Here is a 25,203-nt window from a genome sequence, read left to right on the forward strand (position 1 = left end):
ATATTAAGCCCCAAGTTAACTTCATTTGCTCTTAATCCCTTCTTAAAATTTCTATCTCAAGAGATAAACTTTTTATATCTTGGTTTTCCAGTCATTTCTGTATGCTTAGGTAAAAAATTAAGCTCAGACTTATCTATTTTACTGTTGAAAAAACTGACAATATAAACATGCCGGATTTTAAGAAAATCTTACAGCCCACAGAGAATCACAAAATGACAGTTTATATTACATAAAAAATTTTTCCACATCAGGTTCTTGAGAGATCATCTGTTTCCAAGGAACTGCTTGCTATTCTGAGAACTGCTCTGACTTAAAATCAAACAGGACCCCATTTCAAGGAGGCTAATATTCAATTTAAAAAGCAAACTAAAGTAATACCCTTTGTTGTGTTTCAAATTTAGCAGGGATTATCCTCTATGCAATTTTTAAAGCAGTGGGTTCTTTTAAAACACCCTTACTAAAGTTATGGTCATTTCATACCAAGCACTACAGAATGTTTCCACTACTCAGGTAGAAACTCGAGGCTACAGTGTATAAGCAACTCAGCAAATGAAGCCACACAATGAGTTTTTATTCACCTTATGTTTATATTTAGTTTTTAAAAATTCTCACTGCAATGTAACAAGTGATAATATGATATAAAAGAAAACCTCACTGCACATTTCAAGCAAATGATGCAAAATCTGAGAATATCAGAAAATACAACTCAGAAAGTAAACTTTTTTTCTCTTCCATTACCATACTTTTCTACCTCTGGTGGGAGTTAACACAGTAGAATGAATAAATAAATGAATCATAAACTGGAGGAGATCAAACTTTCAAAGGTACCATCTCACTGGTGTTATAAAGATCTGAATAATATGTATTTCATTTCATTTTTATTATACAAAATAAAAGGTGAAAATGTATTTACTTTTACCATTTTTATCACAGAAGTAGGAAAACCCAGAGAAATGGGAGGAAACTAAAGACACGATAAGAAAAAATAAGAGAGAAGGACTAGAGACACGTGCCTCTGAACAACCTAGGTCATTGTTAAAAGGGAAAACATGGGAGCTAAAAAGAAATCAGGTATATCCTTTAGAAACTTGTACATAAAATTAATTTTATTAATCAAATAATATTAGAAACTGAAATATCACTACATACATAGCATTTCACTACTGTACTTAATAATAGTACACCTTATTTCAAATTGATATCTTCACCAGCCCTCTAAAGCAGGCAAATGTTTTACAGGAGGAAAATGACCAGGCCTAGAGCTTAGACTCCTACACACACATCCTTTCAGTTCTTATAGGAGGCCTTACAAAGGGAAGAGATTTGTTAAACAGACTCTTATACTAGATCCATTTACATTGCATGGAATCTTTCAGCAAAATGATTGCCTCTGGATTTATCTTTTATATAAATCTCAATTTTCCCACAGTGGGTTTGCTTCAAGTGGGATAAATAAAAATATTAAAAAATATATAAAAAAAATACCTAGGGTATTTTCCACAAAGAAGAAAACAACATTTTTTTAAAATGTTATTTGTAAAGTATCTTTTTTTTTTTAAATAGGGTAATCGCTGTGATTTTCTATTTATATATATTACATATATATTAGTCAGTATTATGAGGTATCTACATATTCACCTCCTTTATCCTCTTCATCTTACCTTTACTAATAGCATAATCCTGCATGCTGATCCAAAGGCTTCGTGCAGGCTCTTTTGAACAACCCAATGCCAAGTCTACATAGACAGCAATTTCAGGTCGCAATTTGTAATCAAAAGGCTTCTGTTCTTCATTTCCCGACAGAGCTACTTCTAATAGGCAACTCATACATTTATCTAAAAAAAAGTCATTCAAGTTATCAATTTTAAACCTCATAGATTTTGGTGTTACAAATAAAATCTTATCACATTTATTTAATGCATATGAAATGACACACTTCAAACCATTTCGCATAGATGCTACAAAGGTAAAGTCCTTTAATGTTTCTCAGTTGGAGGTAGTATCACCCTTTCCATCCCCTCCAGAAAGATGTGTGACCAAACTAACACTCCAGGGAGAAGTTCTGGCATTCTGGTAGGCAGGGGCCAGGGAAGCTATGTCCTACACACGCAGCACAGTCTTGTGTAACAAAGACTCTCTTGTTCAAAATGGAATGATATCCTGTTGAGAAACATGGGACCATTGGGAAAGACACTAGACAATAATTTTTTCTAGACTTAAGGGAAAATGATCAGTTAAGTATGATTCAAGAGAGATCAAAGACGCCCTGAAAAATTTCTGAATTGATATTTACATTTGTTTAGGTGGTTCCTAACTTTTCAATGGGACATTGAATTTGGCATTCAGAATTCATTTTCCATTTAAAAAACAAACAGGGCCGGCCCTGTGGCTTGGTGGTTAAGTGCGCGCACTGCGATGCTGGTGGCCCAGGTTCAGATCCCGGGTGCGCATCGAGGCACCACTTCTCCGTTCATCCTGAGGCCGAGTCCCACATACAGCAACTAGAAGGATGTGCAGCTACGACACACAACTATCCACTGGGGCTTTGGGGGGAAAAAATAAAATAAAAATCTAAAAAAAAAAAAAAAAAAAAGGTTTAAAAAACAAACAAAACAATTCTCTAATAAACAGTCAAATTCTTGGGCTAATACCAAAAGTCAATTCAATCCATAATACAATTGAATTATCATATATTTACAATTTTGCAAAGGACAATACACTTTTCCTAATATATGCAAGTATTTAAACATAAAATGTAACATTTTTATGATTTTATAATTTAAAAACAAAAAGATATTAAAATTGAAATTGATTTCATTTACACGAAAGGGCAGTTAGCTGAGTAAAGTAAACATAACAGAAATATGAGGAAGGTAGAGATATAGATACTTTTGTCCTCAAGAGGACATTTTGAGACTATCAGAGTTAAACACTGACAGCGCTAGAACCATCTTTATGATGTTACATATCCCTTGAAAAACCAAGATTTTACTTTTTTTGATACAAATGTATCATAAGTACCAGTCTAGCATTCATCAACCATGGTGAGACTAGCTTTCTGGTTCATATGAAATGATGAATATACATTCCCATTTGGAAAAGGAGAAAACTCTTGAACAGCTCTCCTCACTCCTACTCTCCAACCCTCCAACCTCAAAGCAAAATCTTTCCATGATTTTTGTCTTGGTTTCTATTTTTTTGTATTCCCGCTTGATTGAGATTCTCTTAGATTGAGATTTCTCAGATTTTCCTTCTTGGACACTCTGAGTCTCTTTTTCTTAAAAGAAAAACAATGAATTTTAGATCTAATAAGACCTATCTATCTAATCTAACTTTCTAATCTAACTCATTATTTTATGGATCAAAATTAGAAGCCCAGGGACATTAAAGGACCAATCCTAGATAAAACAACTAGATAATCTGTTCAGGAACTGGAGAAATCCTCCTGTTCAGACAGTCTGAGAGCTAGCCTACCAGCAAAGTAGACAAATGAGAGATGAGGCAGGAAAGGGAAACCCCAAAAGCACCAAAAATGAGGAGAAAAAAATGAGAAATCACACAAGGTAATATCAGCATAAAAACAGAACAGGCTGGGAGGAGAAGGGACTGCCACTCACATCTGAGAGGTGTTTGAAAACTGAGCACTTGTAAGTAGTGGTGAGTAACCTTACAGAGTTTTACATTCTATGAAGCAGTTTCATAACCTCCAAGCCCCAGAACACAAGTAATCAAGCATTTTCTCATTTTTATGAGTTAGATGACCTGCCCAAAACAAGAGATAAATAATGACAGAGTGGGACCAGACCTATACTCTCCTAATTTAGGGGCTCTTTTCACTACACAATACTGCAGGATTTAACTGTTTTTCTGAGGGCTCCAAGTTACAGTCTCAGATCCCTTACCCTGCTACGCTGCATTTGTTTTCTATCAGTTCTCTATTCAGCAAACCCAGAACAAGAGAACTCTCTAACAGAGGTAAAACACAAGCATGTATTTTATAATTTTATTTATTTATTTTTTCCCCCAAAGCCCCAGTAGATAGTTGTATGTCATAGCTGCACATCCTTCTAGTTGCTGTATGTGGGACGTGGCCTCAGCATGGCCGGAGAAGCGGTGCGTCAATGCGCGCCCGGGATCCGAACCCCGGCCACCAGCAGCGGAGCGCACGCACCTAACCGCTAAGCCACGGGGCCGGCCCCAAGCATGTATTTTAAATGTTGCTAAGAAACATATTACCTAACTGAGGGGTGTCCATTTCTACACCGTCACTAAAAAGTGGTGTTTTCATCCAATATGCAGTGTCTTGTTCCTCTGGAGACACAGGCGAGCCCTGAAGCATGCCACCAAGACACCGTCCAATAAGCAGAGCAATTGTTCTTTCCAGATCCACAAGCCACACCCAGGACTGGGCTGGCTGAGGTAATGGCACACCAGCAGGCTCGATCAGTTCAGGCCCTCCTGAAGACAAAATCATTAGTAAGTGTGTCTTTACCTGGTATTCAAGATTTCTCACTTCTATTGCACTGCAATAAGACATTGACACAAAATAATTTTACAATGAAAACAAATTATTCTGTATATATTCTCTTTACTAGGCTAATTTAAAATATATTCAGATGAGTTATGCTATCAAATAAAAATCTCCTTTGTAAAGTTACTAATTTTAAGATAAACAGTAAAACAGTATACGACAGAATTATCCCAAGGGTTTCTATACCTACTCTTCATTACCCAGATTGGATTCACCATAAGAGTACCTGAGACAGCTCATCCCTCTAAAATCAATACAAGAGTTGCTCTAGTAAAATGACACAGTCTGAATTCAGAATTGTCTTGTACTAAGATGCAGACCCATGCTTTCTTATTGTACACGTGTTTTTAAAAGTTCTTCACTTTAAAAACAACAACAACAACTACACCTAGTCATAAAGATAAGAACAGATATCAATGAAATCGCTAAAGAAAAACAGAAGATCAACAAATCCAAAAACTGGTTATTTGAAGACAAACCACTAATAAAATTAATCCAAAAAAAAAAGATGGCATAAATTCAAAAATTAAGAAAAAAGAGAATGTAACCATTGATACACTAGAGATTTTAAAAAACCATAAGTGAACATTACGAACAATTTTATGTCAATAAATTTGAAAATCAACAAAATGACATTTTCTGGAAAAGTATCGATCTCAAAAATGCATTTGAGAAGAAACAGAAAGCTGGAAGAGAACAATAACCACTAAAGAAACAAAATTAATAGCCAAAGTCTATTTACAAAAAACACCACGGCCAGATAGTTTTATAGATAAAGTCTTCTAAACCTTTAAGAAGAGATAACCCTTATCTTACACAAATTACTAAGGAGAAAAAGAAAACAAGGGAAGATTCCAAACTGATGCTATGACATCAGTTTAACTGTGGTAGTAAAAATGACGTAAGGATAGCAGGAAAAGGGAAAATTATAGAAAAATATCATTTATGAATACAGATGCAGAAATCCAAAATAAAATGACACCTAACCCACCTAATACAAACAAAGTGAATCCTAGCAAGTTCTGAGATGCTTTAGAAAAGCAAGAGTAAGCCTGGAATAGCTCCACATAAAGCCTAATCAACATCCTGACATAGTTGTAACCTTGACACTTGTTTTCATCTAAATCCAGCTGTCACAGAACCATATAATGTTAAAGTAGGACAGGCCCTCAAGTCATCTTGTCCAACTCCAATCTTTTCAAGAGAAGAAACCAAGGCTTTAAGAAGTTATAACGGACCTGCCCAAGATCATACAGCCAAGTTACTAGCAGAGCCAAGACTAAAATCTAGATCTTTTTATGCCTTAGTCCAGGATTCTTTCAAACAAAACATGTGGCCTCACTTAAACTTGAAAGGTTTTTAAGATTTTTTCAGTAATGAACTCCTCTGATAGCCTTAGGATAGATAAGACTTCAATGGAAAGACACATTGATGTTTTCTAGATATGATATTTTAAGCTATATTCAAGTGAACAGAATCAACATTTTATAAATTAATATAATATTGTTTTGCATATTTTGTAACTTTGTATGGTGACAGGGAGAAACTAGACTTATTGTGGTGATCATCTTGCAGTGTATACAAATATCAAATCATTATATTATACACCTGAAACTAATATAATGTTATATGTCAATTATACCTCAACAACAACAAAAAAAAGTGAATTCAAGTATCATGCCTAAAATCAGAATACTATTTACTATAAAGTATTTAAAAAAGAAAAACACAAGATAGGTTCCCAATTTTCATCTTTTACATTCCATCAGTTATCTACATATTCAACCAAAATACAAAATATTTTACCATCAAATAGAGATTTAAAACTAAAAATCTTTGTATTTAAGAAATAAAACTTCTTAATCAAATCAATCCATTGATTGTAAAATGTGTCATTATGCTGCTGACTGAATTATGAAACAATGCTTTCCTATCATCCATTGTAGTATGTGTCCCAATTTCAACCACTTCAAAATTTGAAAAAGTCTTAGAATCAATGAAATATATTATTCACACTTGATGACCATATAAAGACCCTATTCATGACAGTATGTATGAGCAACTTTAAGTTTTTCCATGTTAGTTGCCCATTTTAGACTATAACCTCTCAGAAGGTAACCTTACCTTTTTGATTACATAAAACACCCAGGTGTCAGACATGATTTACCTGAAGCATGCAAGAGCAACTTTACTCAAAAGCATCATTCGCTCTTTTACTATCTTTACTTACCATGAAGAGGCCACTGTAACTCTTGGTCTTCTAAAAGAGAAGCAGCTGGCAGGAGTCTATTAAGGCAATCAAGAGGTGGCAACAAGTCGAGGAGATAACTCAACAAAGGCCGAGCCACCGACACAGGGAGTAACAGGAGGGAGTTAACAATCTGGCAGAGCATACTGCCTGCAGCTGAGACGTATATCACATCTATGAAGGGTAAGAAATTCAATAGAGATCAACTGTTTCAATCAAACTTAAGGGGAAAAAAATCTAAGAAATACTATATTAGCCTACACTAATTCAATAACTCTTTTTGAACACCTACCTGGTAGCTGGTGTACTATTAGTATTTATTCACTTTCAGAAAGTGCCACCAACAGACACTGTGGGAAAGTATGCATATTCTCATGCCAACAAATTCAAAGGACTATAGCTGCTTTCTTTAAAAGGTATTATGAATTTCTCATTCAAAACTTTATCCTCATTTTTAGATTGACTCAAGAAATATTTACTAAGTACCTAGAGCATACCAGGCACTGTTCTAGGTGAAAGGGATAGTCATGAACAAAGAGCTAAAAATTCCTGTCTCGTGGTGCTTACATTCTATTGAGTGAAGCCTTTTAAGTCTTTTAAACGAAATTTACATTTTTAAAAATTAAGATCACCTCAAATCATCTGTCTTTTGACAGATAATAAAGTAATACTGGTATTAAATCAATTTTGTTTTAATATTTCATTGTATTTTGGGGCAGGGAGAACCATTCAGAGATGAGTTTAGTTTGAATGGATTAAATTTTAGATGCCTGTGGAACAACAAAATGGAGGTAATCTAGTAAGCAATGATCTTAGTTTCTCAGCTTCTTTCTTTCTTTTTTCAGTGGGGGAACTTCAGAGATGAGTTGGTTTTGGACAGATATATTGAATTTCAGTTACCTTTGGGACAACCAAGAAAAGACACCCAGTAGGTAACCAGAGAAAGGCTCTAGTGCAAAAAAGGAGTTCTCAGCTACATGCAGATATTGGAGTCAACACACACATGGTGGTTAAAGACAAAGGAACCAGATAAGATCATTCAGGGAGAAAAGAGGTTGAGGGCAAAATTCAGAGGATCCTAAACATTAAAGGGCATGTCCAAGGAAGAGAAGCTTCTAGGAATCAACTGAAAAAGAGTAGTCAGAGAGATATGAGTAAAAACAGGATTGTGACTATTGAAGCCAGAGAAAAGAAAGCATTTCAAGAAGGAAAGAACAACACTGCCAAATGCTGAAGGTAAAGAAATAGTAGATAAAAATCCCACTTTATGCCATTTAAAATTAATCTTTTTGAGTATATATCATCCAATGCCTTTAAATTAGGCCTGTGCCATGTCAATTAGCATCTTTTAAGATTAATCAGATCAATCACTATTACCATCACCCCTAACCCAAGATTAAAGGGATCTTTAATAGGAAGGAGATTCAAGATCATTCCTATTCCCCTCAGAGGTTTCAGGCCCTCTTAAGGCTTTGCAAAGGCTAAGGACTCTTGCTTTACAACCACTGATTAAATTCAAAATCCAGTATCAAACAAACCTCTTAATTTTTCTCCAACGCTGCCATTCCAAGGACTTTCTTTGAGCAAATTTGCAGAACGTGAATAAATATCTGTGGCATGAGGCAACAAGAGCTGTAGATGTTTATGAAGCAATGCCACACTGCTTGAGTTCTGAAGGAAAAAAGTTCCTAAATTACTACTTCAAAAGATTCAAGGTACAAAAATTATCATGGCTTACCTAAATTATCTGAGTTTCGAGGTCCGTGAGAGATCACCAAGAAAGACAAAGAATCACATACCTCACTAATGTTATTGATATGGCAAAATGCCAGCAGCTGTTTCTGTAGAGAACAGAGCAGTTCATGAAGATGAGCAGGCTGACTGTTCTCCGAAGATGATGTTCCAAGCAGAAATTTATCACTATTCTTTTCTAGCTCTCCAAATGCTTGATCCTAAAATGATACATAGATGAAGATTATATTTGAGGTGTTTGAAAATGAAAGTAATGTCCTACCATAATGATTCTGATGTAAGAAGCCACTGTCTTCTTTCTCCTGTTATCAGTCTTCAAATCTTTGCTATGTTGTTGGCTACTACGTGGTGAGATTTATCAAGCAATTGCAATTTGTTTTTCCATTAAAAAAAAGTAATACGTTTCACCACAGAAACTTTGAAAATACAGAAAACAAGAAAAAGAACGGTATAATACCCAAAGACAACATATTTCAACATTTTAATGCTATTGCTTTCCAGACCTCCTATGTAAAGGTTTTATTTTCACACGCTTGTGAATTTCTAAGAACACAATTCTTAGACATTAAATTTGTTTCTGATTATAAGAGGAGTGGACCAAAGAGACATGACAACTAAATACAATGTGTGATCTTGGATTTGAGCGGGAGGTGAGGTCACTATAAAGGACATTATTGGGATAACTGTAGAAACCTGAATATGGACTGTATATTAGATAATAGTTCTGTATCAATGTTAAATTTCCTGATTTCAATAACTGTTCTGTTCTTATGTAAGAAAATGTCCTTCTTAAGAAACACATGCTTAGTGCTTAGGAATAGCCAGCATGACATCTGCAACTTACTCTCACATGATTTAGAATGAGAGAGAGGGAGAGAGAGAGGGAGAGAGAGAGGGGGAGAGAGATAGATAAAGCAAATTTGACTGAAGAGTACAGGGCAGTTCTTTGAATGATTCTTGTAACTCTTGTGTAAGTTTTCAATTATTTCAAGTTAAAAATATTTTTTAAAAAAGAAATGCTCAGTGTAAAAAATTTATAAAATACCAAAACTGTATTAAAAAAAGTTAAAATCACCATTTAGCCAAGCGCCTAAAAGAAAGTCACTAATAATATTTTTTGGTGTATTTCTTTCCTGATTTTTTGTGACTTTTTTTCATAATACTGCATATTCTATTTTTAGTCTTCTCTTTTCTAACAGATTCACAAATATTTTCTATGTTTTCATAAACCATGTGTATACAAAATTTAAGTCATATAATATTCCAGTGAGCATATATACCATAATTTATTTAACCATTCCCCTATTTGTAGATATTGCAGTTATTTCCAATTTTTACTTTTATAAACAATGATGTGATCAATATCTTTATACATAAAATATAGTCTGTGTTTACAGTATGCAAGAGAGAGTCTCAGAACATTTTAAGGCCCTTGCTATATAACCACCAGTATAAGCTGCCAAATAAGCACTGCTAGAGATAGAATGTTGCTGTCCCCTCAAAATCATGTGTTGAAACCTAACCCCCAATGTGGTGGTATTTGGAGGTGGGGCCTTTGGGAAGTGATTAGGTCATGAGGGGGATCATTATGCCCTCATGAATGGCATCAGTGCCCTTACAAAAGAGAACCCAGAGAGCTCCCTTGTGTGAGGACACAGCAAGAAGACAGCCACCTATGAACCAAGAAGTGGGTACCACTGAATCTGCCAGCAACTTGATCTTGGACTTCATGCCTCCATAATTGTGGGAAATAAATTTGTGTTGTTTATAAGCTGCCCAGTCTATAGTATTCTGTTATAATAGCCCAAAGAGACTAAGACAAGCACCATTATTTTAAAATCTTAGAACATGACAAATTTGGTTTAAATCACAACAGAAAAAAACAATAATTTATGATTTGGGCCCAAAAGCAATATTTTATTTCCATTTCCATATAATATACACAACTACCTCAGCCCTAATAACATAAGAAAGGTACTACTTTAATGCAGCAGCAATGATCCTTATAACTTGGGAAAAATTTTTCGGTCAATAATAAATGGATATACCATAACATTGTTCCCATTCCATTTGCAGCCAAACATCAGATCGAATTTACATTCTTTTTTTTTTTTTTTTGTGAGAAAGATCAGCCCTGAGCTAACATCCATGCCAATCCTCCTCTCTTTTTGCTGAGGAAGACCGGCTCCGAGCTAACATCTATTGCCAATCCTCCTCCTTTTTTTCCCCAAAGCCCCAGTAGATAGTTGTATGTCATAGTTGCACATCCTTCTAGTTGCTGTATTTGGGACGTGGCCTCAGCACGGCCGGGGAAGTGGTGCATCGGTGCGCACCCGGCATCCGAACCCGGGCCACCAGCAGTGGAGCGCACGCACCCAACCGCTAAGCCACGGAGCCGGCCCAAATTTACATTCTTAAATCTGAAAGAAAATAATTCTATAGAAACAACTGTCACTCTTCTTTAGTCAATAACCTTTTAATGTAGGCAGAACAGAACACTAAGACTTATACAGAAGAAAAAGAATATATAGACCCGACCCTGAAGAGGTGTAGGAAATAATATGAAATGATGCACAAAGAATTCGAAGTTAAGTCGCACAGTACACTTTGACTCTAAAAATTGCTGAAGGGTTTGCAGTTATAATTACATGGTTAGATGGGGTTATTTGGGCAAGGCTTCCTAGAATAGTCAAGTCTTAAAGAAGTCACCGATTGGTAGACAGAAAGAGCGAGCAGAAGATAGGTGTACTATATGCGTGAGCTCAGATGAGAACGGTGTGTAAGCCAAATGATGAAGGGTCTGAGGGGTTTTAATTTAATACAATGAGGTTATTTAATACAACAAGGTTATTCCAGCAGTGAGATGCTGAGAAGAGATAGCAACAGTGACAACAGCTACAACACTGCTATTAGCATTAGGTCATGATGGCCTGAGCTAGAACCCACAGAAACGGAAAGAAAAAAAGAGATGAATCTAAGAAACAGCAGAGAATTAATGGCATCCCAACACAGGGAAATCTATTGTGTCTATTGTCTTCTCTCCTATTGACCAGCCTATTCTTAGTACCACCCACATTGTTTAATTATAAGATTATATCTGGTAAGGTTAATCCCTTCTTCATTATTCTTCTCTTGTAAAATGACCATTTTTATCTGTTTATTATTGTGCATTAACATCAGAAAAATCCGGTAAAATTCTGAAACAAATCTCTGGAAATCTCTGGAACTCTCAATTACAAGTCATTTGGCACCCACAATATTTCAGAAGATCTGACATGTTTTTTCCCTTTGGCGGAGTAGAGTCTAGAGTTTTATTTATCACATAAGTGTTTAAATGTCAAAATATCTTGACCTGAAGCGGTCCCTAACCCCTTCGAAAAAAACTCCAAGCTCTATTCTTTTTTTACTACAAAGAAAAAGAGGAACTTACTGTATAAAATCCTAAATTTCTTAAGAGAGTCTTCATCAAAATTTCAGCCAGATGGGTATCTGGATGGCAGCTCTGGGTGCCATAAGGTTGATCCGACAGATTTCCATAGCCAGTACACACAGAAGAGAGATCAGCAGCATCAGAGGGTGCACTATAGCCAAGCAAGGAGGCTACATGGGTATGATCTTGCAAACTTGTTAGAATGATATCCAGTTGCATTCTCTAAAGAAAAATGTTTCCATCGATGAAATAGGAACAAATAAATAATTAGCTTAAATTGCACTAGAAAAGAAAAAAAGGATCCTAGAAAAAAAAAGTGTACTAAAGATACTAACCGATCCTCTTAATATCCTCATAAACAATAATCTTTTAGGAAATGTGTAATTAAAAGAACTATCCTATTATTACTATTTGGGAAAATGTAACTTTTAGTGTTTTATTCCATCCTTTACTATAATACTTAAAACTCTAAGCTAAAATGGCATACTCCGCATAATGATTTTATAGCACTGTAAGTAAAGAAAAATGTCCACAGATAAACTATACTATACATATTCTTTTACAGAATTACCAATGAAACTATTTATTCTAATGTTTAAGATAAATCACTTGAAATCCAAACTAATGCAAAATACTCATTGGAAGGCATCTGTGGATATTATATTGCCAGTGAGTCCCACTTTTTCCCTCAAATCTATAACTCTACAATTGATTGTTCTACTTGGTTGAGCAAAATGTACTTACTTTAATGTATATAAGATATTAAAAACGGAAAGAATAAGCATAGTCATGTCATCAAATACTTTTTCATAACAGTCATCTTCTTTTACTTTGTATATAAGCAATTTCAAACAAAGTTCTGGCCATGTAACCAACAGTAGTGTATGCCTTTGATTTCAACTCAGCATACTACAAATAAACGAAAGGGCCTCTAGTTTGACAGTGTAAGCAACACTGGAAAGATCAGTCATAATTTTAATAATTAGCCCCAAATCATTTAATAAATTATCACTTGCTTCACCTTCATTAGAAATTTGGGAGCTCTTCCAGCAGAAAACATTAAATACTAGGATTTACTAGATCCATCAAGTTAAGTATTATTCTTCATAAACACATGACAACTGATTAGCTTTATTTCCCTCTCAGTCTATTTTTGTGTGTGATATTACTGTTTTACTTAGATACCATGCAAAGGCTCACCTGTCCTTTAGATAAGCTTTCCCATCTATCAGGTCCTTGGGGTAAAAGAGAATGAAGTAATTCCATACGTTCTCGTAATGGAGGTAATAGCATGGTTGCTCCCACTGACAGAGTTTCAATTACCACCTGACATCAAAAAAGAAAAGTAGATTTATTGGCCTGGTTCTTATCTTTTTAATAGAAACACATGAAAAATAAATTCACTGACTATTTGGATCATGGAAGTCTAAAGAAGGTGGCATGTGAAAATAGAAAGCATGCAAAGTCCTTCTTTAGACGTCTTTAACAAGACTGGAACACATATTTTGGATTTGCCATTAAATAGCTAATCACCACCCAACAAATATTTAGTGTTGAGTCTACTGTACTGGGCCTCGTAAGGTTCTTTGCCAAATGCTGTGGATGCAGAAATAAACAAGACAGACAAAAGCCCTGCTTTCATGAGCATATAGTCTAGTGGGAAAGAGAAATCGTGAGCAAGTAATTATAAGTGTGAAAGAAGTCACAAAGGGAAAGTAAAAGGAAGTGCAAACTTCAGTGAGCACACACACAAAGGCAATTAACACAGCCTATGCACTCATGGAAGGTCTCCTTGAGGATTAGGCATTTGGGTTAAGATTAAAAAATGAGCCGGACTTAGTCAGACAAAGGTCCAGGTAGCAGGAACCGCATACAGAATAGCTGCATTATCTTAGGCCTCATAACTTCTCTGGATCATAGCTTCGTTATCAGTAAAATTAAGGTGTTGGACCAGAAAAAAATATTCAAAGATTAAGAAAAGAGCCCTTATAAATTAAAAATATGATACAAGAAATTAAAAAACTCAATAGAAGGATTAGAATATAAAATTAAATTTCTCATAAAGCAGAGGGAAAAAAGATGGAAAACAAGAAAGAAAACACAAGAAAATTAAGAGGACTGGTCCAGGATGTCTAATATCCCAAAAATAAGGAGTTCCAGAGAGACAGAAAACAATGAAGAGGAAATCAACAATACATTTCAAGATAATTTCTTAAAACTGAAAGCTATGAGTTTCCAAATTAAAAGAGTCCAACCAAGTATACACCACAGTGGATAAAATCAGACCCACGTTAGTTCATATCATTTTGAAATGTGAGAACACAAAGGACAAGTAGAACTTGTTATCAAATCCAGAAAGAGAAACTGATTTCCATACAAAGGATCAAAATTGAATAGCACTGATTTTCTAAGTAACAACACTGAAAGCTAGAAGACGATGACTTCACAATTCTTATGGGAAAATGATTTCCAATTTAAAATTCTATGCCTCAACTTTTCATGAAGATACTCAATTTGCAAACTATTTAAGTGTGAGCATATTCTCAAAGAATGTATTTTCTATCTACTCTCAGAAGCTACTGATGGATGTAGAAACCCAGAAGACACCACCTTAACCAAGTGATCATGGTCAAAATCTCTAGTAATAAGACACATCAGTATCATGAACCCCATGATATGAGGTCCTCAAGACACATCATCATTTCTGTGGTATTCTTGTCAAAAATGCATAACCTCAGGCCAATCATGAGAAAATAATAAAGAGATATTCAATAAAATAACTGACAAGTACTCATGAAGTGTCCAGGTCATGAAAGATAAGGAAAGAATGAGGAATTGTTCCAGAGTGCAGGAGATGAAGGAGAAATAACAATTAAATGCAATATGGGATCCTAAATAGAACCCTGCAAAAGAACAAGGACATTGGTGGAAAACATAAAATTTCTAAAAATGTGTGTAGTTTAACAGTATTAAACCAATGTTAATTTTTTATTTTGATAATTGTACTATGGTTGTGTAAGACACTAACATTAGGGAAAGCTGGGTGAGAGCTTTCTATTCTATTATTTATGCACGAAAATTCTATTATTTATGCAACCTTTCCATAAGTTTACAATTGGTTCAATATAAAGCATTAAGAAAGAAAGAAACACAAAAAACAGCAGCAACAGTGTTTGCTGCAAACAAATAAATTACTAGAAATTTCAGGGATAAGGAAAGAGGAAGAGAAATAGCCCTCAATAGAAACAGTCCTATACACATCCTGGGAAAATCCAACTCCTAAGGACTCTCCTAAGATGGAGCAGCTACCAAGGAAAACAAAGAATTCTAAAGATAACTTTTTTTAAGTTTACTCTCCTTATCTTATTCCAGTACTTTTCAACCTTTTTAAAATATTACACGAGTACACCTGCAACTAATACAATACTGTATGTCAACTATATTTCAATAAAAATAAATAAATCCAAAATAAAAGAGAATACTACACTACCTCATTCCCGATAAATATTAAATCCTCAAAGTTCCCATTCACCATCAGGTTAATACCCTTTCTACAGACATTCCAAGGATATGTTCCTTTAGTTGAAAAATCACTGTTATCTTTTTTGCTTTTTTTTATTCACATATAATTCACATGTTATAAAATTCACCTTTTGAAAGTATAAAATTCAGTGGTCTTTAGTATATTCAAGAGTTGTGCAACCATCATCACTATCTAATTTTAGAACATTTTCATCACCCCAAAAAGAAACTTTGTGCCCATTAGCAGTCACTCCCCATCTCTTCCTCCTCCAAACCCCTGACAACCAACTAATCTGCTTTCTGTCTCTGTGGATTTGCCTACTTTGCACATTTCATATATATGGAATCATACTATATGTGGCCTTTTGTGTCTGGCTTCTTTCACTTAGCATAATGTTTACAAGGTTCAGTCATGTTGTAGCACGTATTAGTACCTCATTCCTTTTTATGGATGAATATTACACTATATGGACATACTACATGTTGTTCATCCATTCATCAGTTGACAGACATTGTTTGTTTCCACTTTTTGGCTATTATGAATAATACTGCTATGAATATTCATGTACAAGCTTTTGTAGGGACATATGTTTTCAATTCTCTTGGGTAGAGACCTAGGTGTGGAATCGCTGCATTATATGGTAACTCTATGTTTAACTAAGGAATTATCTTTTTTGCCATAGCAGCCGCATCATTTTACATTCCCACCAGCAATGTATGAGGGTTCCAATTTCTCTACCTCCTCACCAACACTTGCTATTGTCAGTCTTTTTGATTACAGCCCTTTAGTGGGTAAGCAGTATTTAACTGGGGTTTGGATTTGCATTTCCCTAATGATGTTGAGCATTTTTTCACATGCTTATTGGCCATATGTATATCTTCTTTGGAGACATGTCCAGTGATCTTTTTGCTCATTTTTTTTTTCATAATTTTATTTATTTATTTTTTTCCCCCCAAAGCCCCAGTAGACAGTTGTATGTCATAGCTGCACATCCTTCTAGTTGTTGTACGTGGGACACGGTCTCAGCATGGGGAGAAGCAGTGCGTCGGTGCGCGCCTGGGATCCGAACCCGGGCCGCCAGCAGTGGAGCACGCGCACTTAACCGCTAAGCCACGGGGCTGGCCCTTGCTCATTTTTTAAATTGGGTTATTTGTCTTTTTTATTGTTGAGTTGTAAGAATCCTTTATGTATTCTGGAAACTAGATTATTATATAAATGGTTTACAAATATTCTTCCCATTCTATGAGTTGAATTTTCATTTTCTTAATAATGTCCTTTGAAGCGTAAATGTTTTTAATTTTGATGAAGTTCAATTTATCTCTTTTTTCTTTGTTTTTTTGTGCTTTGGGTGTCATATCTAAGAAACCGTTGCCTAATCCAAGGTCATAGAGATGATGGATGAGTGGATGAGCAAAATGTGGTATATACATACAACAGAAGATTATTCAGTCTTAAAAAGGAAGGAAATTCTGATATGCTACAACATAGGTGAACCTTGATCACATTATGCTGAGTAAAATAAGCCAGTCATAAAAAGACAAACAGTGTATGATTCCACTTACATGATGCAGAGTGTCAAAATTATAAAGACAGAAAGCAGAATGGTGGTTGCCAGGGGCTGGAGGGAGGGGAGAATGAGGAGTTTTTGTTTAATGGGAATAGATTTTCAATTTTATAAGATGAAAAGAGTTATGGAGATGGATGCTGGTGATGGTTGTACAACATTATGAATGTATTTAATACCACTGAACTGTACACTCAAAATGGTTAGGATGGTAAATTTTATGTTACATGTATTTTACCATAACAAAAAATAAAACTGGCTCCCTGTCCTCAGAAATTCATCTTCTGGTGGAAAAGACAGACATGTTTGTAAATAGACAACTACAATACAATGTGATACGATGAGAACATATACAAGAGAAACCTTACCTAGCAGGAGAACAGGGAGTGAAAGGTTTCTCAGAGATGACATCTGACCTTTGTCTTAAAGGATGAGTTAACTAAAAACATTTACTCCCACCAGGAAAATAGGAGGGAGGGAAAGAACATCCAATTGAAGTTTTCCAATACACAGTTGAATTTACGAGCTACAGCCTCAGGGAAAGATGTGGCTTGAGATACAGATTCATGAGTCCTATACTCTTACCTCTTGGATTTCATCTGGGACCGTTGAGTCCATCAACCTGAAGAGCAAATTTCGAAGTGGACCTGCCTGTCTCCCAAGAATGCTGGTAGCTACGCCTCCCGCAAGTGCAAGAGCAAGGTGATTTGAAAGCAGCTTCAGGCACAGCTTAAGGAAATTGTGGTGTTCCCTGAAACCAAATAAACTGCTGTGAACTTCTGGAACATAAAACAGCATCTGATATGCAGTTTTGATAACATTTTTTCTCTTTAAAACTTTTGTCACATTATGACCAATAGTAAGTTTTAAGACATGATTCGAGGGGCCAGCCCCATGGTGTAGTGGTTAAGTCCAGCGAGGTGCACTTCAGCAGCCCGGGTTCACGGGTTCAGATCCCAGGCACAGACCTACACCACTTGTCAAACCAAACTGTGGTGGTGACTCACATACAAAATAGAGGAAGATTAGCAACAGATCTTAGCTCAGAATCTTCCTCACCAAAAAATGAATAAATAAATAAAATATGACTCGTGAAATTAGGGATAACTTTTCCTAAAGGTTATTTTTAATAAGTAGCTAAGTTTAGCTCTTTTTTAGATTATCAAGAAGTTTCATACAATTGATGGGAAAAACGTATAGGAAAGAATCATAAGGTAAAACTCAAAACGAGAAATTAATAGACGTGCACACACGCACACACACAAATAGACATATATATAACATACCTTGATGAAGGGAAAGGGAGTGGGGGAATCTCACTGTTTATTTTATCACAGTATCTCTCAAGAAAAGAACGCAGGTGTGAGAAGGTACTCTCTTCAAGATCTACACAATAAGGTCTGTGCCATGCAACAACTTGTCTAGAAAAAAGCATCAGACAATCATGATACAGCCTTAACATGAAATTTTTATACATGATCAAAAACAAAAATTAATCCACTACTAAAGCTGAAAGATTTCAACAAGATACATTGACCTTCTTGACTATGAAGGTGATAAAACCCTTCATTTTAGCAACTGAGGAAAACCAAGCATTTGCCATCCCTAGAGTTATTCAAGAAGAAAATTTATAACTACCACCTGTTTTGGAAGGTTTGGATATTCACTCACCTGAAGGCAGAGGGCTGAGCCACAAGATCTGCTATAGCTCCTTCTGGTTCTAAGGGTCTATATTTCAAATTAAGAAAAACAGTCTGACTCTACAGAGTGATATACTGAAATCTATTAAAAGGAAAACTCCTAAAAACTCCTGTGAAGATTTTCAAGATCTGGGGAACTATCTATCTACATATAAAGTGGGAAATTACAGATTTAATACTAATAGCAAATTATTTATATTCAATTTATTATATTTTTGGCTTTTGTTTCAAAGGGTAATTATCTATAAATGTTTTTAATTGGTTAGAATGTCATAATAAACCTCACCTGAATCAAGGTCTAGAATGCAAATAAAACACATTCTAAGTTCTAAATTAGCCCATATCTATCTGAAAATATCTGAAACAATCCCAAAATTCCTTAAAATTCAATCTCCTAATATTGGCTAAAAATCGCCTACCTGATTATCTGAAAAGAAACGGTTATTACTTTAGGAAAAAGCCAAATTGCTGCAAAAATTAACTTCCTTCATTTTAAAGTATGACCACTGCTTTTTTCCAAAAAACCAACCAGATAAAGGGCACTGAGGCTAGTCAACTGTTTAAATCAATAAAGCCTAGTTCTGATTTTGATTATTTTAACTTCCTCTTGATATGCAGATAATCAATTTTTAAAATCAGTACCTGGAGACAGAGAAGGAATTCAAAATGTTTAGAAGACACCTACATTAAGAAAATATCTTGAGAGAAGTCAAGATGGAGGCATAGGCAGACTCTGAACTCACCTCCTCCCATGGACACAGCCAATTTACAACTACTCTTGGAAAAATTACCCGAGAGAGAACTGAAAACTGGATAACAGGAACCCCCTGCAACAAACGACAATCCTAACTGAGGTGGAAGAGACAGAAATTCCCTTCTGAAGAGAAAAAATGCCACCTTCACAAGCCACAGTGCTTCACGGCCGCACGGGAGCAACCCAAAGGTATGCAGCCCTCCCTGGAGGAGTGGGGCCCTGAGCCGGGGACCATGCCCACTATAGGCATTTTTTGGACCCAGCACAATCGAGACAAGTGGCATAATACCTGACTTTGCTGCTCCTAAAACATTGGGGAGTACCCCCAGAAAAGCTGGTGCACAAAGAAATTAAAACCGGCTCTTAATGGGCCCACGCACAAACGCACCCGTTTCAGAAAGCAACCTAAAATCAGCAGAAAGAAAGGTCCTTTGGGGAAAACAGACTCACCTGATAGGCTCTGAGTGCATCTCAGTGAGAGGTGAGACCTCTCCAGGGACTAGGACATTGGTGGCGGCCATTGTTGTGACTTGGTGTGGGCGTGCTGATACAGAGGTTGGCAGATGCCATTGGAGTTCTTCCTGGGGCCTGCAAGCCCAGGGTCTGCCCCACCCACTAGAGCACGGATTTAATCCAGCTCAGCCAGGGCAGGCAGCCCACAAAACAACAAGCCCTCGGGCAACTTGTGGTCCTGCTAAGGGAGCTGTTTGGATTCTCCACAGCCTGGCAACTGGGTCCACCTCTGTATGGCGGGTGTGGGCAATGAGTGGGTGGAGAGTGTGGGGCTCCCGCCTTGGAGAGACTGGGTGCACTTCAGGAGGTCAGGGCACACGCACGGGGCAGGACTGTGTTGACTGGGTGTGTGGACCTGTGGGCGGTGGGGCTTGTCAGCTGCAGAAGACTTGTGCTTCTCAAAGAGCCACATAGGAGGTTGACTCCACCTTCCAAAGCTTGAAACAACTGGGTGCTCCCATGCCTGAGGCCAGCCCCACCAGGCTGCAATCCTCAGAGAGCTGACAAGGGACCTAAAGGCTAGAGGCTTATAGCAATTGTAAGCCCCTGAGCCTAACAACCTGTCATGCTGGGGGTCTACTCACTTAATAGAAATACAGCAACAGGAATGTGCTATTAGACCTTGCAGCCAACTGTGCTGGGGCTCCCCACACCCGATAAAGAGACTGAAGGGCCCACAACAACTACATGCAGCTGAGCATTACAACAGCTGGCCAGGGGCACAGCTCAGCCTCCCTGGGCACATACGGGAAGAACAACCCCGCCACAACAGAAGGACACACGCAGCCCACACAGGGGTCACTCCTGGAACATCTGCAACTGGAGAGGAGAGGGAAGCACACTGCCAGGCCTCCTAAGGCATCACTTATATAAGGTCACCTCCCCAAGAGCAGAAGACGTAGCTGACCTACCTAATACATAGACACAAGCACAGGGAAAGAGGCAAAATGAGGAGGTAAAGGAATACGTAGCAAGTAAGGGAACAGGACAAAACCCCAGAAAAGGAACTAAGCGAAACAGAAATGAGCAACCTACCTGACAGAGAGTTCAAACAAAGAGTGTTAAGGATGCTCACTGATCTTGGGAGAAGAATGGATGAACTCAGTGAGAATGTCAACAAAGAAATGGAAGATATAAAAAAGAACCAATCAGAAATGAAGAATACAATACTGGAAATGAAAAATTCACTAGAGGGACTCAAAAGCAAAGTAGAGGATACAGAAGAATGGATCTCTGAGCTGGACGAAAGACTAGAAGAAATCACCCAAGCTGAACAGACAAAAGAAAAAAGAATTAAAAAGAGTGAGGACAGTCTAAGGGACCTCTGGGACAACATCAAGCACACTAACATCCATGTTATAGGTGTCCCAGAAGGAGAAGAGTGAGACAAAGGGGCAGAGAATCTGTTTGAAGAAATAATAGATGAAAACTTCCCTAACCTAAGGAAGGAAACAGACATCCAGGTACAGGAAGCACAGAGAGCACCAAACAAGATAAACCCAAAGAGGCCCACACCAAGACACATCATAATTAAAATGTCCAGAATTAAAGATAAAGAGAGAATCTTGGGCCGGCCCCATGGCTTAGCGGTTAAGTGCACGCGCTCCGCTACTGGCGGCCCGGGTTTGGATCCCGGGCGCGCACCGACGCACTGCTTCTCCGGTCATGCTGAGGCCTCATCCCACATACAGCAATTAGAAGGATGTGCAACTATGACATACAACTATCTACTGGGGCTTTGGGGAAAAAACAGGGAGGAGGATTGGCAATAGATGTTAGCTCAGAGCCAGTCTTCCTCAGCAAAAAGAGGAGGATTAGCATGGATGTTAGCTCAGGGCTGATCTTCCTCACACACAAAAAATAAACAAATAAATAAATAAAAAATAAATTAAAAAAAAAAAAAAGAAAGAGAATCTTAAAAGCCGCAAGAGAAAGGCAAGTTACATACAAACGAAACCCCATAAGGCTATCAGCTGACTTCTCAGCAGAAATCACAGGCTAGAAGAGAGTGGCACGATATATTTAAAGTGCTAAAAGAAAAAAAACCTACAGCAAATACTCTACCCAGCAAGGTTATCATTCAAAATGGAAGGAGAGATAAAAAGTTTCCCAGACAAGCAAAAATTAAAGGAGTTTGTCACCAAGAAACCAGTACTACAAGAAATGCTGAAGGGACTTATTTAAGGGGAAAAGAGAAGACCACAAATAAGAAAAATTATCTATTTCCATGATAAGAGGGTAATGGATACAAATGCACAAAAAAGAGGTGAGATATATCAAAAACATAAAATGTGGGAGGAGGGGAGTTAAAGAGTAGAGCTTCCAGACAACTTAATATAGACTGCTATATACCTAGGTTACTATATATGAACCCCATGGTAATCACAAACAAGAAACCTATAATAAATACACAAAAAAATAAGAGAAAAAGAAAATATCTTAATACAAGGTATAACTTCTTGCTTATGAAACATTTCTAACCTCAACATTCAAAAGGAAAGAAATCTAGATGTCACTTCTATGATAGTAAAAAATCACTAGAAGTATTCAGAAGGGAATTTTATGAACAAAGTACAGTTATTTCTGTTTTTACTGGTGTTTCTGCTGTTACTAAAACACAAGAATTTTTAAACGTGGGCACTCTTACCTGTCCCTAGGAAGAGCGGTCCATGCCAGACTATGTGATGTTCCAGCTGAGATCTGCTGAATAGCTATGCCATCTAAGCCACTCACTTTCTTTGGTTTAGTAATAGGACCTGTGGAATTTCCTTGGCCACACTGCCCCATTGAGTTATTGCCCCAAGCATAAACTTCATTATCTAAAAACAAAACATAAAGAACAAAAGAAAAGCCAAATTTAAATGTAATATATTTATGGAAGGTAATACAGTCATGTGCCACATAATATTTCGGTCAATGACCGACCGCATATGCAATGGCAGTCCCTTAAGATTAATACCATATAGCCTAGGTGTGTAGTAAGCTATACCATCTAGGCTGGTGTAAATACACTGCGACATTCACACAATGATGAAACTACCTAATGACACATTTCTCAAATGTATCCCCATCGTTAAGTGATGCATGACAACAGTTAATAGTTATTTCTTTAAAAACAAATGACCTTACCATGAGAAAGGGCCAAACAATGACTGTCTCCAATAGAAATATCAACTATTCTTGTGGCAGCCAGTTCTTCAATAAGCTTGGGTCTCAAAGCAGTAGCTTCTGAAGAACCACAACCTAGACAAGCTCCACAGCCCCAAGCATAGACCTGAAACAAACAGAAATACACTACACATAGTATCCTGAGATATTAGTTTCATGAATTAAGTTGTTTAGAAATAAATATCATCTATTAAACAAGAGTGTGGCTTAATACTAAATAATAACTTTCTTTTGTTAAAAATATTTACCATTTTGATTATTTTAAAGATTTTCAGAGTGACTTATTTTGCCGTTTTTAAACATTTATTGTACAGGCAGACAAGCAGCTAGCTGAATAGAAAAATAACTGGTCACAGAAAGAAATGGAAGGATCTTCTGAGAGATTCTGCCAAAGCTACTAACTGGCCTGTATTAAGTTATTATTTGCCCAAACTTAGCAGCTTGGAGATACTGTTGCTATCTTAAAACTTCTCCTTTTCCATGTTTCTCACTCTGCAGGTCTCAACAACTATTTCTTGGTTGATTAGACTAAGGTGTGATAATATAAAATTATATAAACCACAAAACTGATGTTTATGATTTAACTAAAAACTACGTCTCCTCATAGTTATAGCAATTTTAATTATCATTTATAAAGAGGGCCTTCAGAAGCAGTAGTCAAGACAGTTCTCTTTGAACATCTTCATTTTTGACCAATTAATAAATACTAAAACACACCACTGACTTGATTTAAGATGCTTGGGGGAAAGGTGAGGTGAAGAAGAGGAAGATAAAAGATGAATGAATGCCAATCTGGCAACCCAAAATCAAAACAACAAGCAAACTGAATGACTTTTTTCCCTTCAGTGGGTTTTGGTAATATCATATAGACTCTTATCCTTATGTCATGAAATTTGGGAATTTTGTCTTGCAATTATTTCAGGAAAGACTACTGAGAGGTTAAACTTCTTCAACAAAAAATAAAGAGCAAACACTTGTACCAGTTGCAAGAGAACTTACTTAAGACAAGCATAGAACACAGAAAATTCCAGTACAGTAAAGGTATATGTTAGGAACTAAAGACAAGTAAGATGAAAAAATATATAGTCTAAGTCACTGAAAATCTCTTATGTCACTTAGCAAGTACAATACAGCACTATCACTAAATAAGACCCATATAGCTAGAGTCTGCTCTTGCAGTGTTCCTTTGGTTTAATACCAGATGAAGAAATACTTGGCTTCCATTTAGGGACCCTGTTGTATAAAAAAATATATATTGGATTTTTAAACATAAGAATCACACTTAACGTGGCAGGAAGTTAGCACTGAAGAGGCCTAAGGAAACTGAGATGGACTGAAGGAAAAGCAGATGTTTTTCTTCATTTTATGCTCAGCAAGTATAATGGTCAACAGAACTATCCTTACCATTTAAAAGAACTTCTCTCTCTCTCATTTTATTTTTTTCTAAGTATATATATATTTGATTTCTCATAACTCAGTATACTCATGATACAACTATTCTATATAGCAAATAATTGACAAGTTCCTTTGGAATTCAATGTAATGACTTTATTATTATTAGCAACTAATAGTTGAATAGTACTTGATAATTTATAGAAACTTTCAATTCAAATAATTATCTTACATGATCATTTGAAGCAAAGCAGAAATTATTACCCCTCTCATAAAAAAGAAGCACATGATACTCAAGGGAGGTGTGTGATCTGCCTTGGCTATACGTCAAGTAAGTGAGCATCATCTGGCTTCAATTCATGGATTCCCACCACAAAACCCATAGGGAGAAAGACGTAAAAGAAAAGCTGTAAGTTTTAAGGCAGCAAGCAGCATTGTAACAAATGACTAATGTAATGAAATACAAGGCAATGAATAGATTTAGATTTTTTTTAGGACACAAGGCATTCCAGTCTCTCAAAAAGTAATTAAATTATATGCTAATTTCAGCTTTGCTGCTCATCCACCTTGTAAATTAGTCATAAAACATTTTTATACCACTGCCTGGCACATAATGGATTTCAACATG

At 36.4% G+C, this 25,203-nt stretch overlaps 1 protein-coding gene across 10 annotated transcripts in view; it reads right to left on the bottom strand.

Moving 5' to 3' along the window:
* HERC1 (HECT and RLD domain containing E3 ubiquitin protein ligase family member 1) overlaps positions 1-25,203 on the bottom strand; it is a 183,175-nt gene that overhangs the window by 100,110 nt on the left and 57,862 nt on the right. For all 10 annotated transcript variants that reach the window (XM_087428259.1, XM_087428299.1, XM_087428280.1 and 7 more), the window contains exons 9-19: positions 23,145-23,289; positions 22,663-22,834; positions 18,335-18,469; positions 17,634-17,799; positions 13,162-13,287; positions 11,962-12,183; positions 8,579-8,731; positions 8,318-8,450; positions 6,762-6,953; positions 4,237-4,458; positions 1,662-1,835 (exon numbers count right to left, since the gene is read on the bottom strand). In XM_087428259.1, the coding sequence (XP_087284385.1) occupies positions 1,662-1,835; positions 4,237-4,458; positions 6,762-6,953; positions 8,318-8,450; positions 8,579-8,731; positions 11,962-12,183; positions 13,162-13,287; positions 17,634-17,799; positions 18,335-18,469; positions 22,663-22,834; positions 23,145-23,289 (1,840 nt within the window). The remainder of the gene's footprint in view (positions 1-1,661; positions 1,836-4,236; positions 4,459-6,761; positions 6,954-8,317; positions 8,451-8,578; positions 8,732-11,961; positions 12,184-13,161; positions 13,288-17,633; positions 17,800-18,334; positions 18,470-22,662; positions 22,835-23,144; positions 23,290-25,203) is intronic.

This window comes from Ceratotherium simum, chromosome 3 (genome assembly GCF_057802395.1).
Source record: "Ceratotherium simum simum isolate JZ-2026a chromosome 3, ASM5780239v1, whole genome shotgun sequence".
NCBI lineage: Eukaryota > Metazoa > Chordata > Mammalia > Perissodactyla > Rhinocerotidae > Ceratotherium > Ceratotherium simum.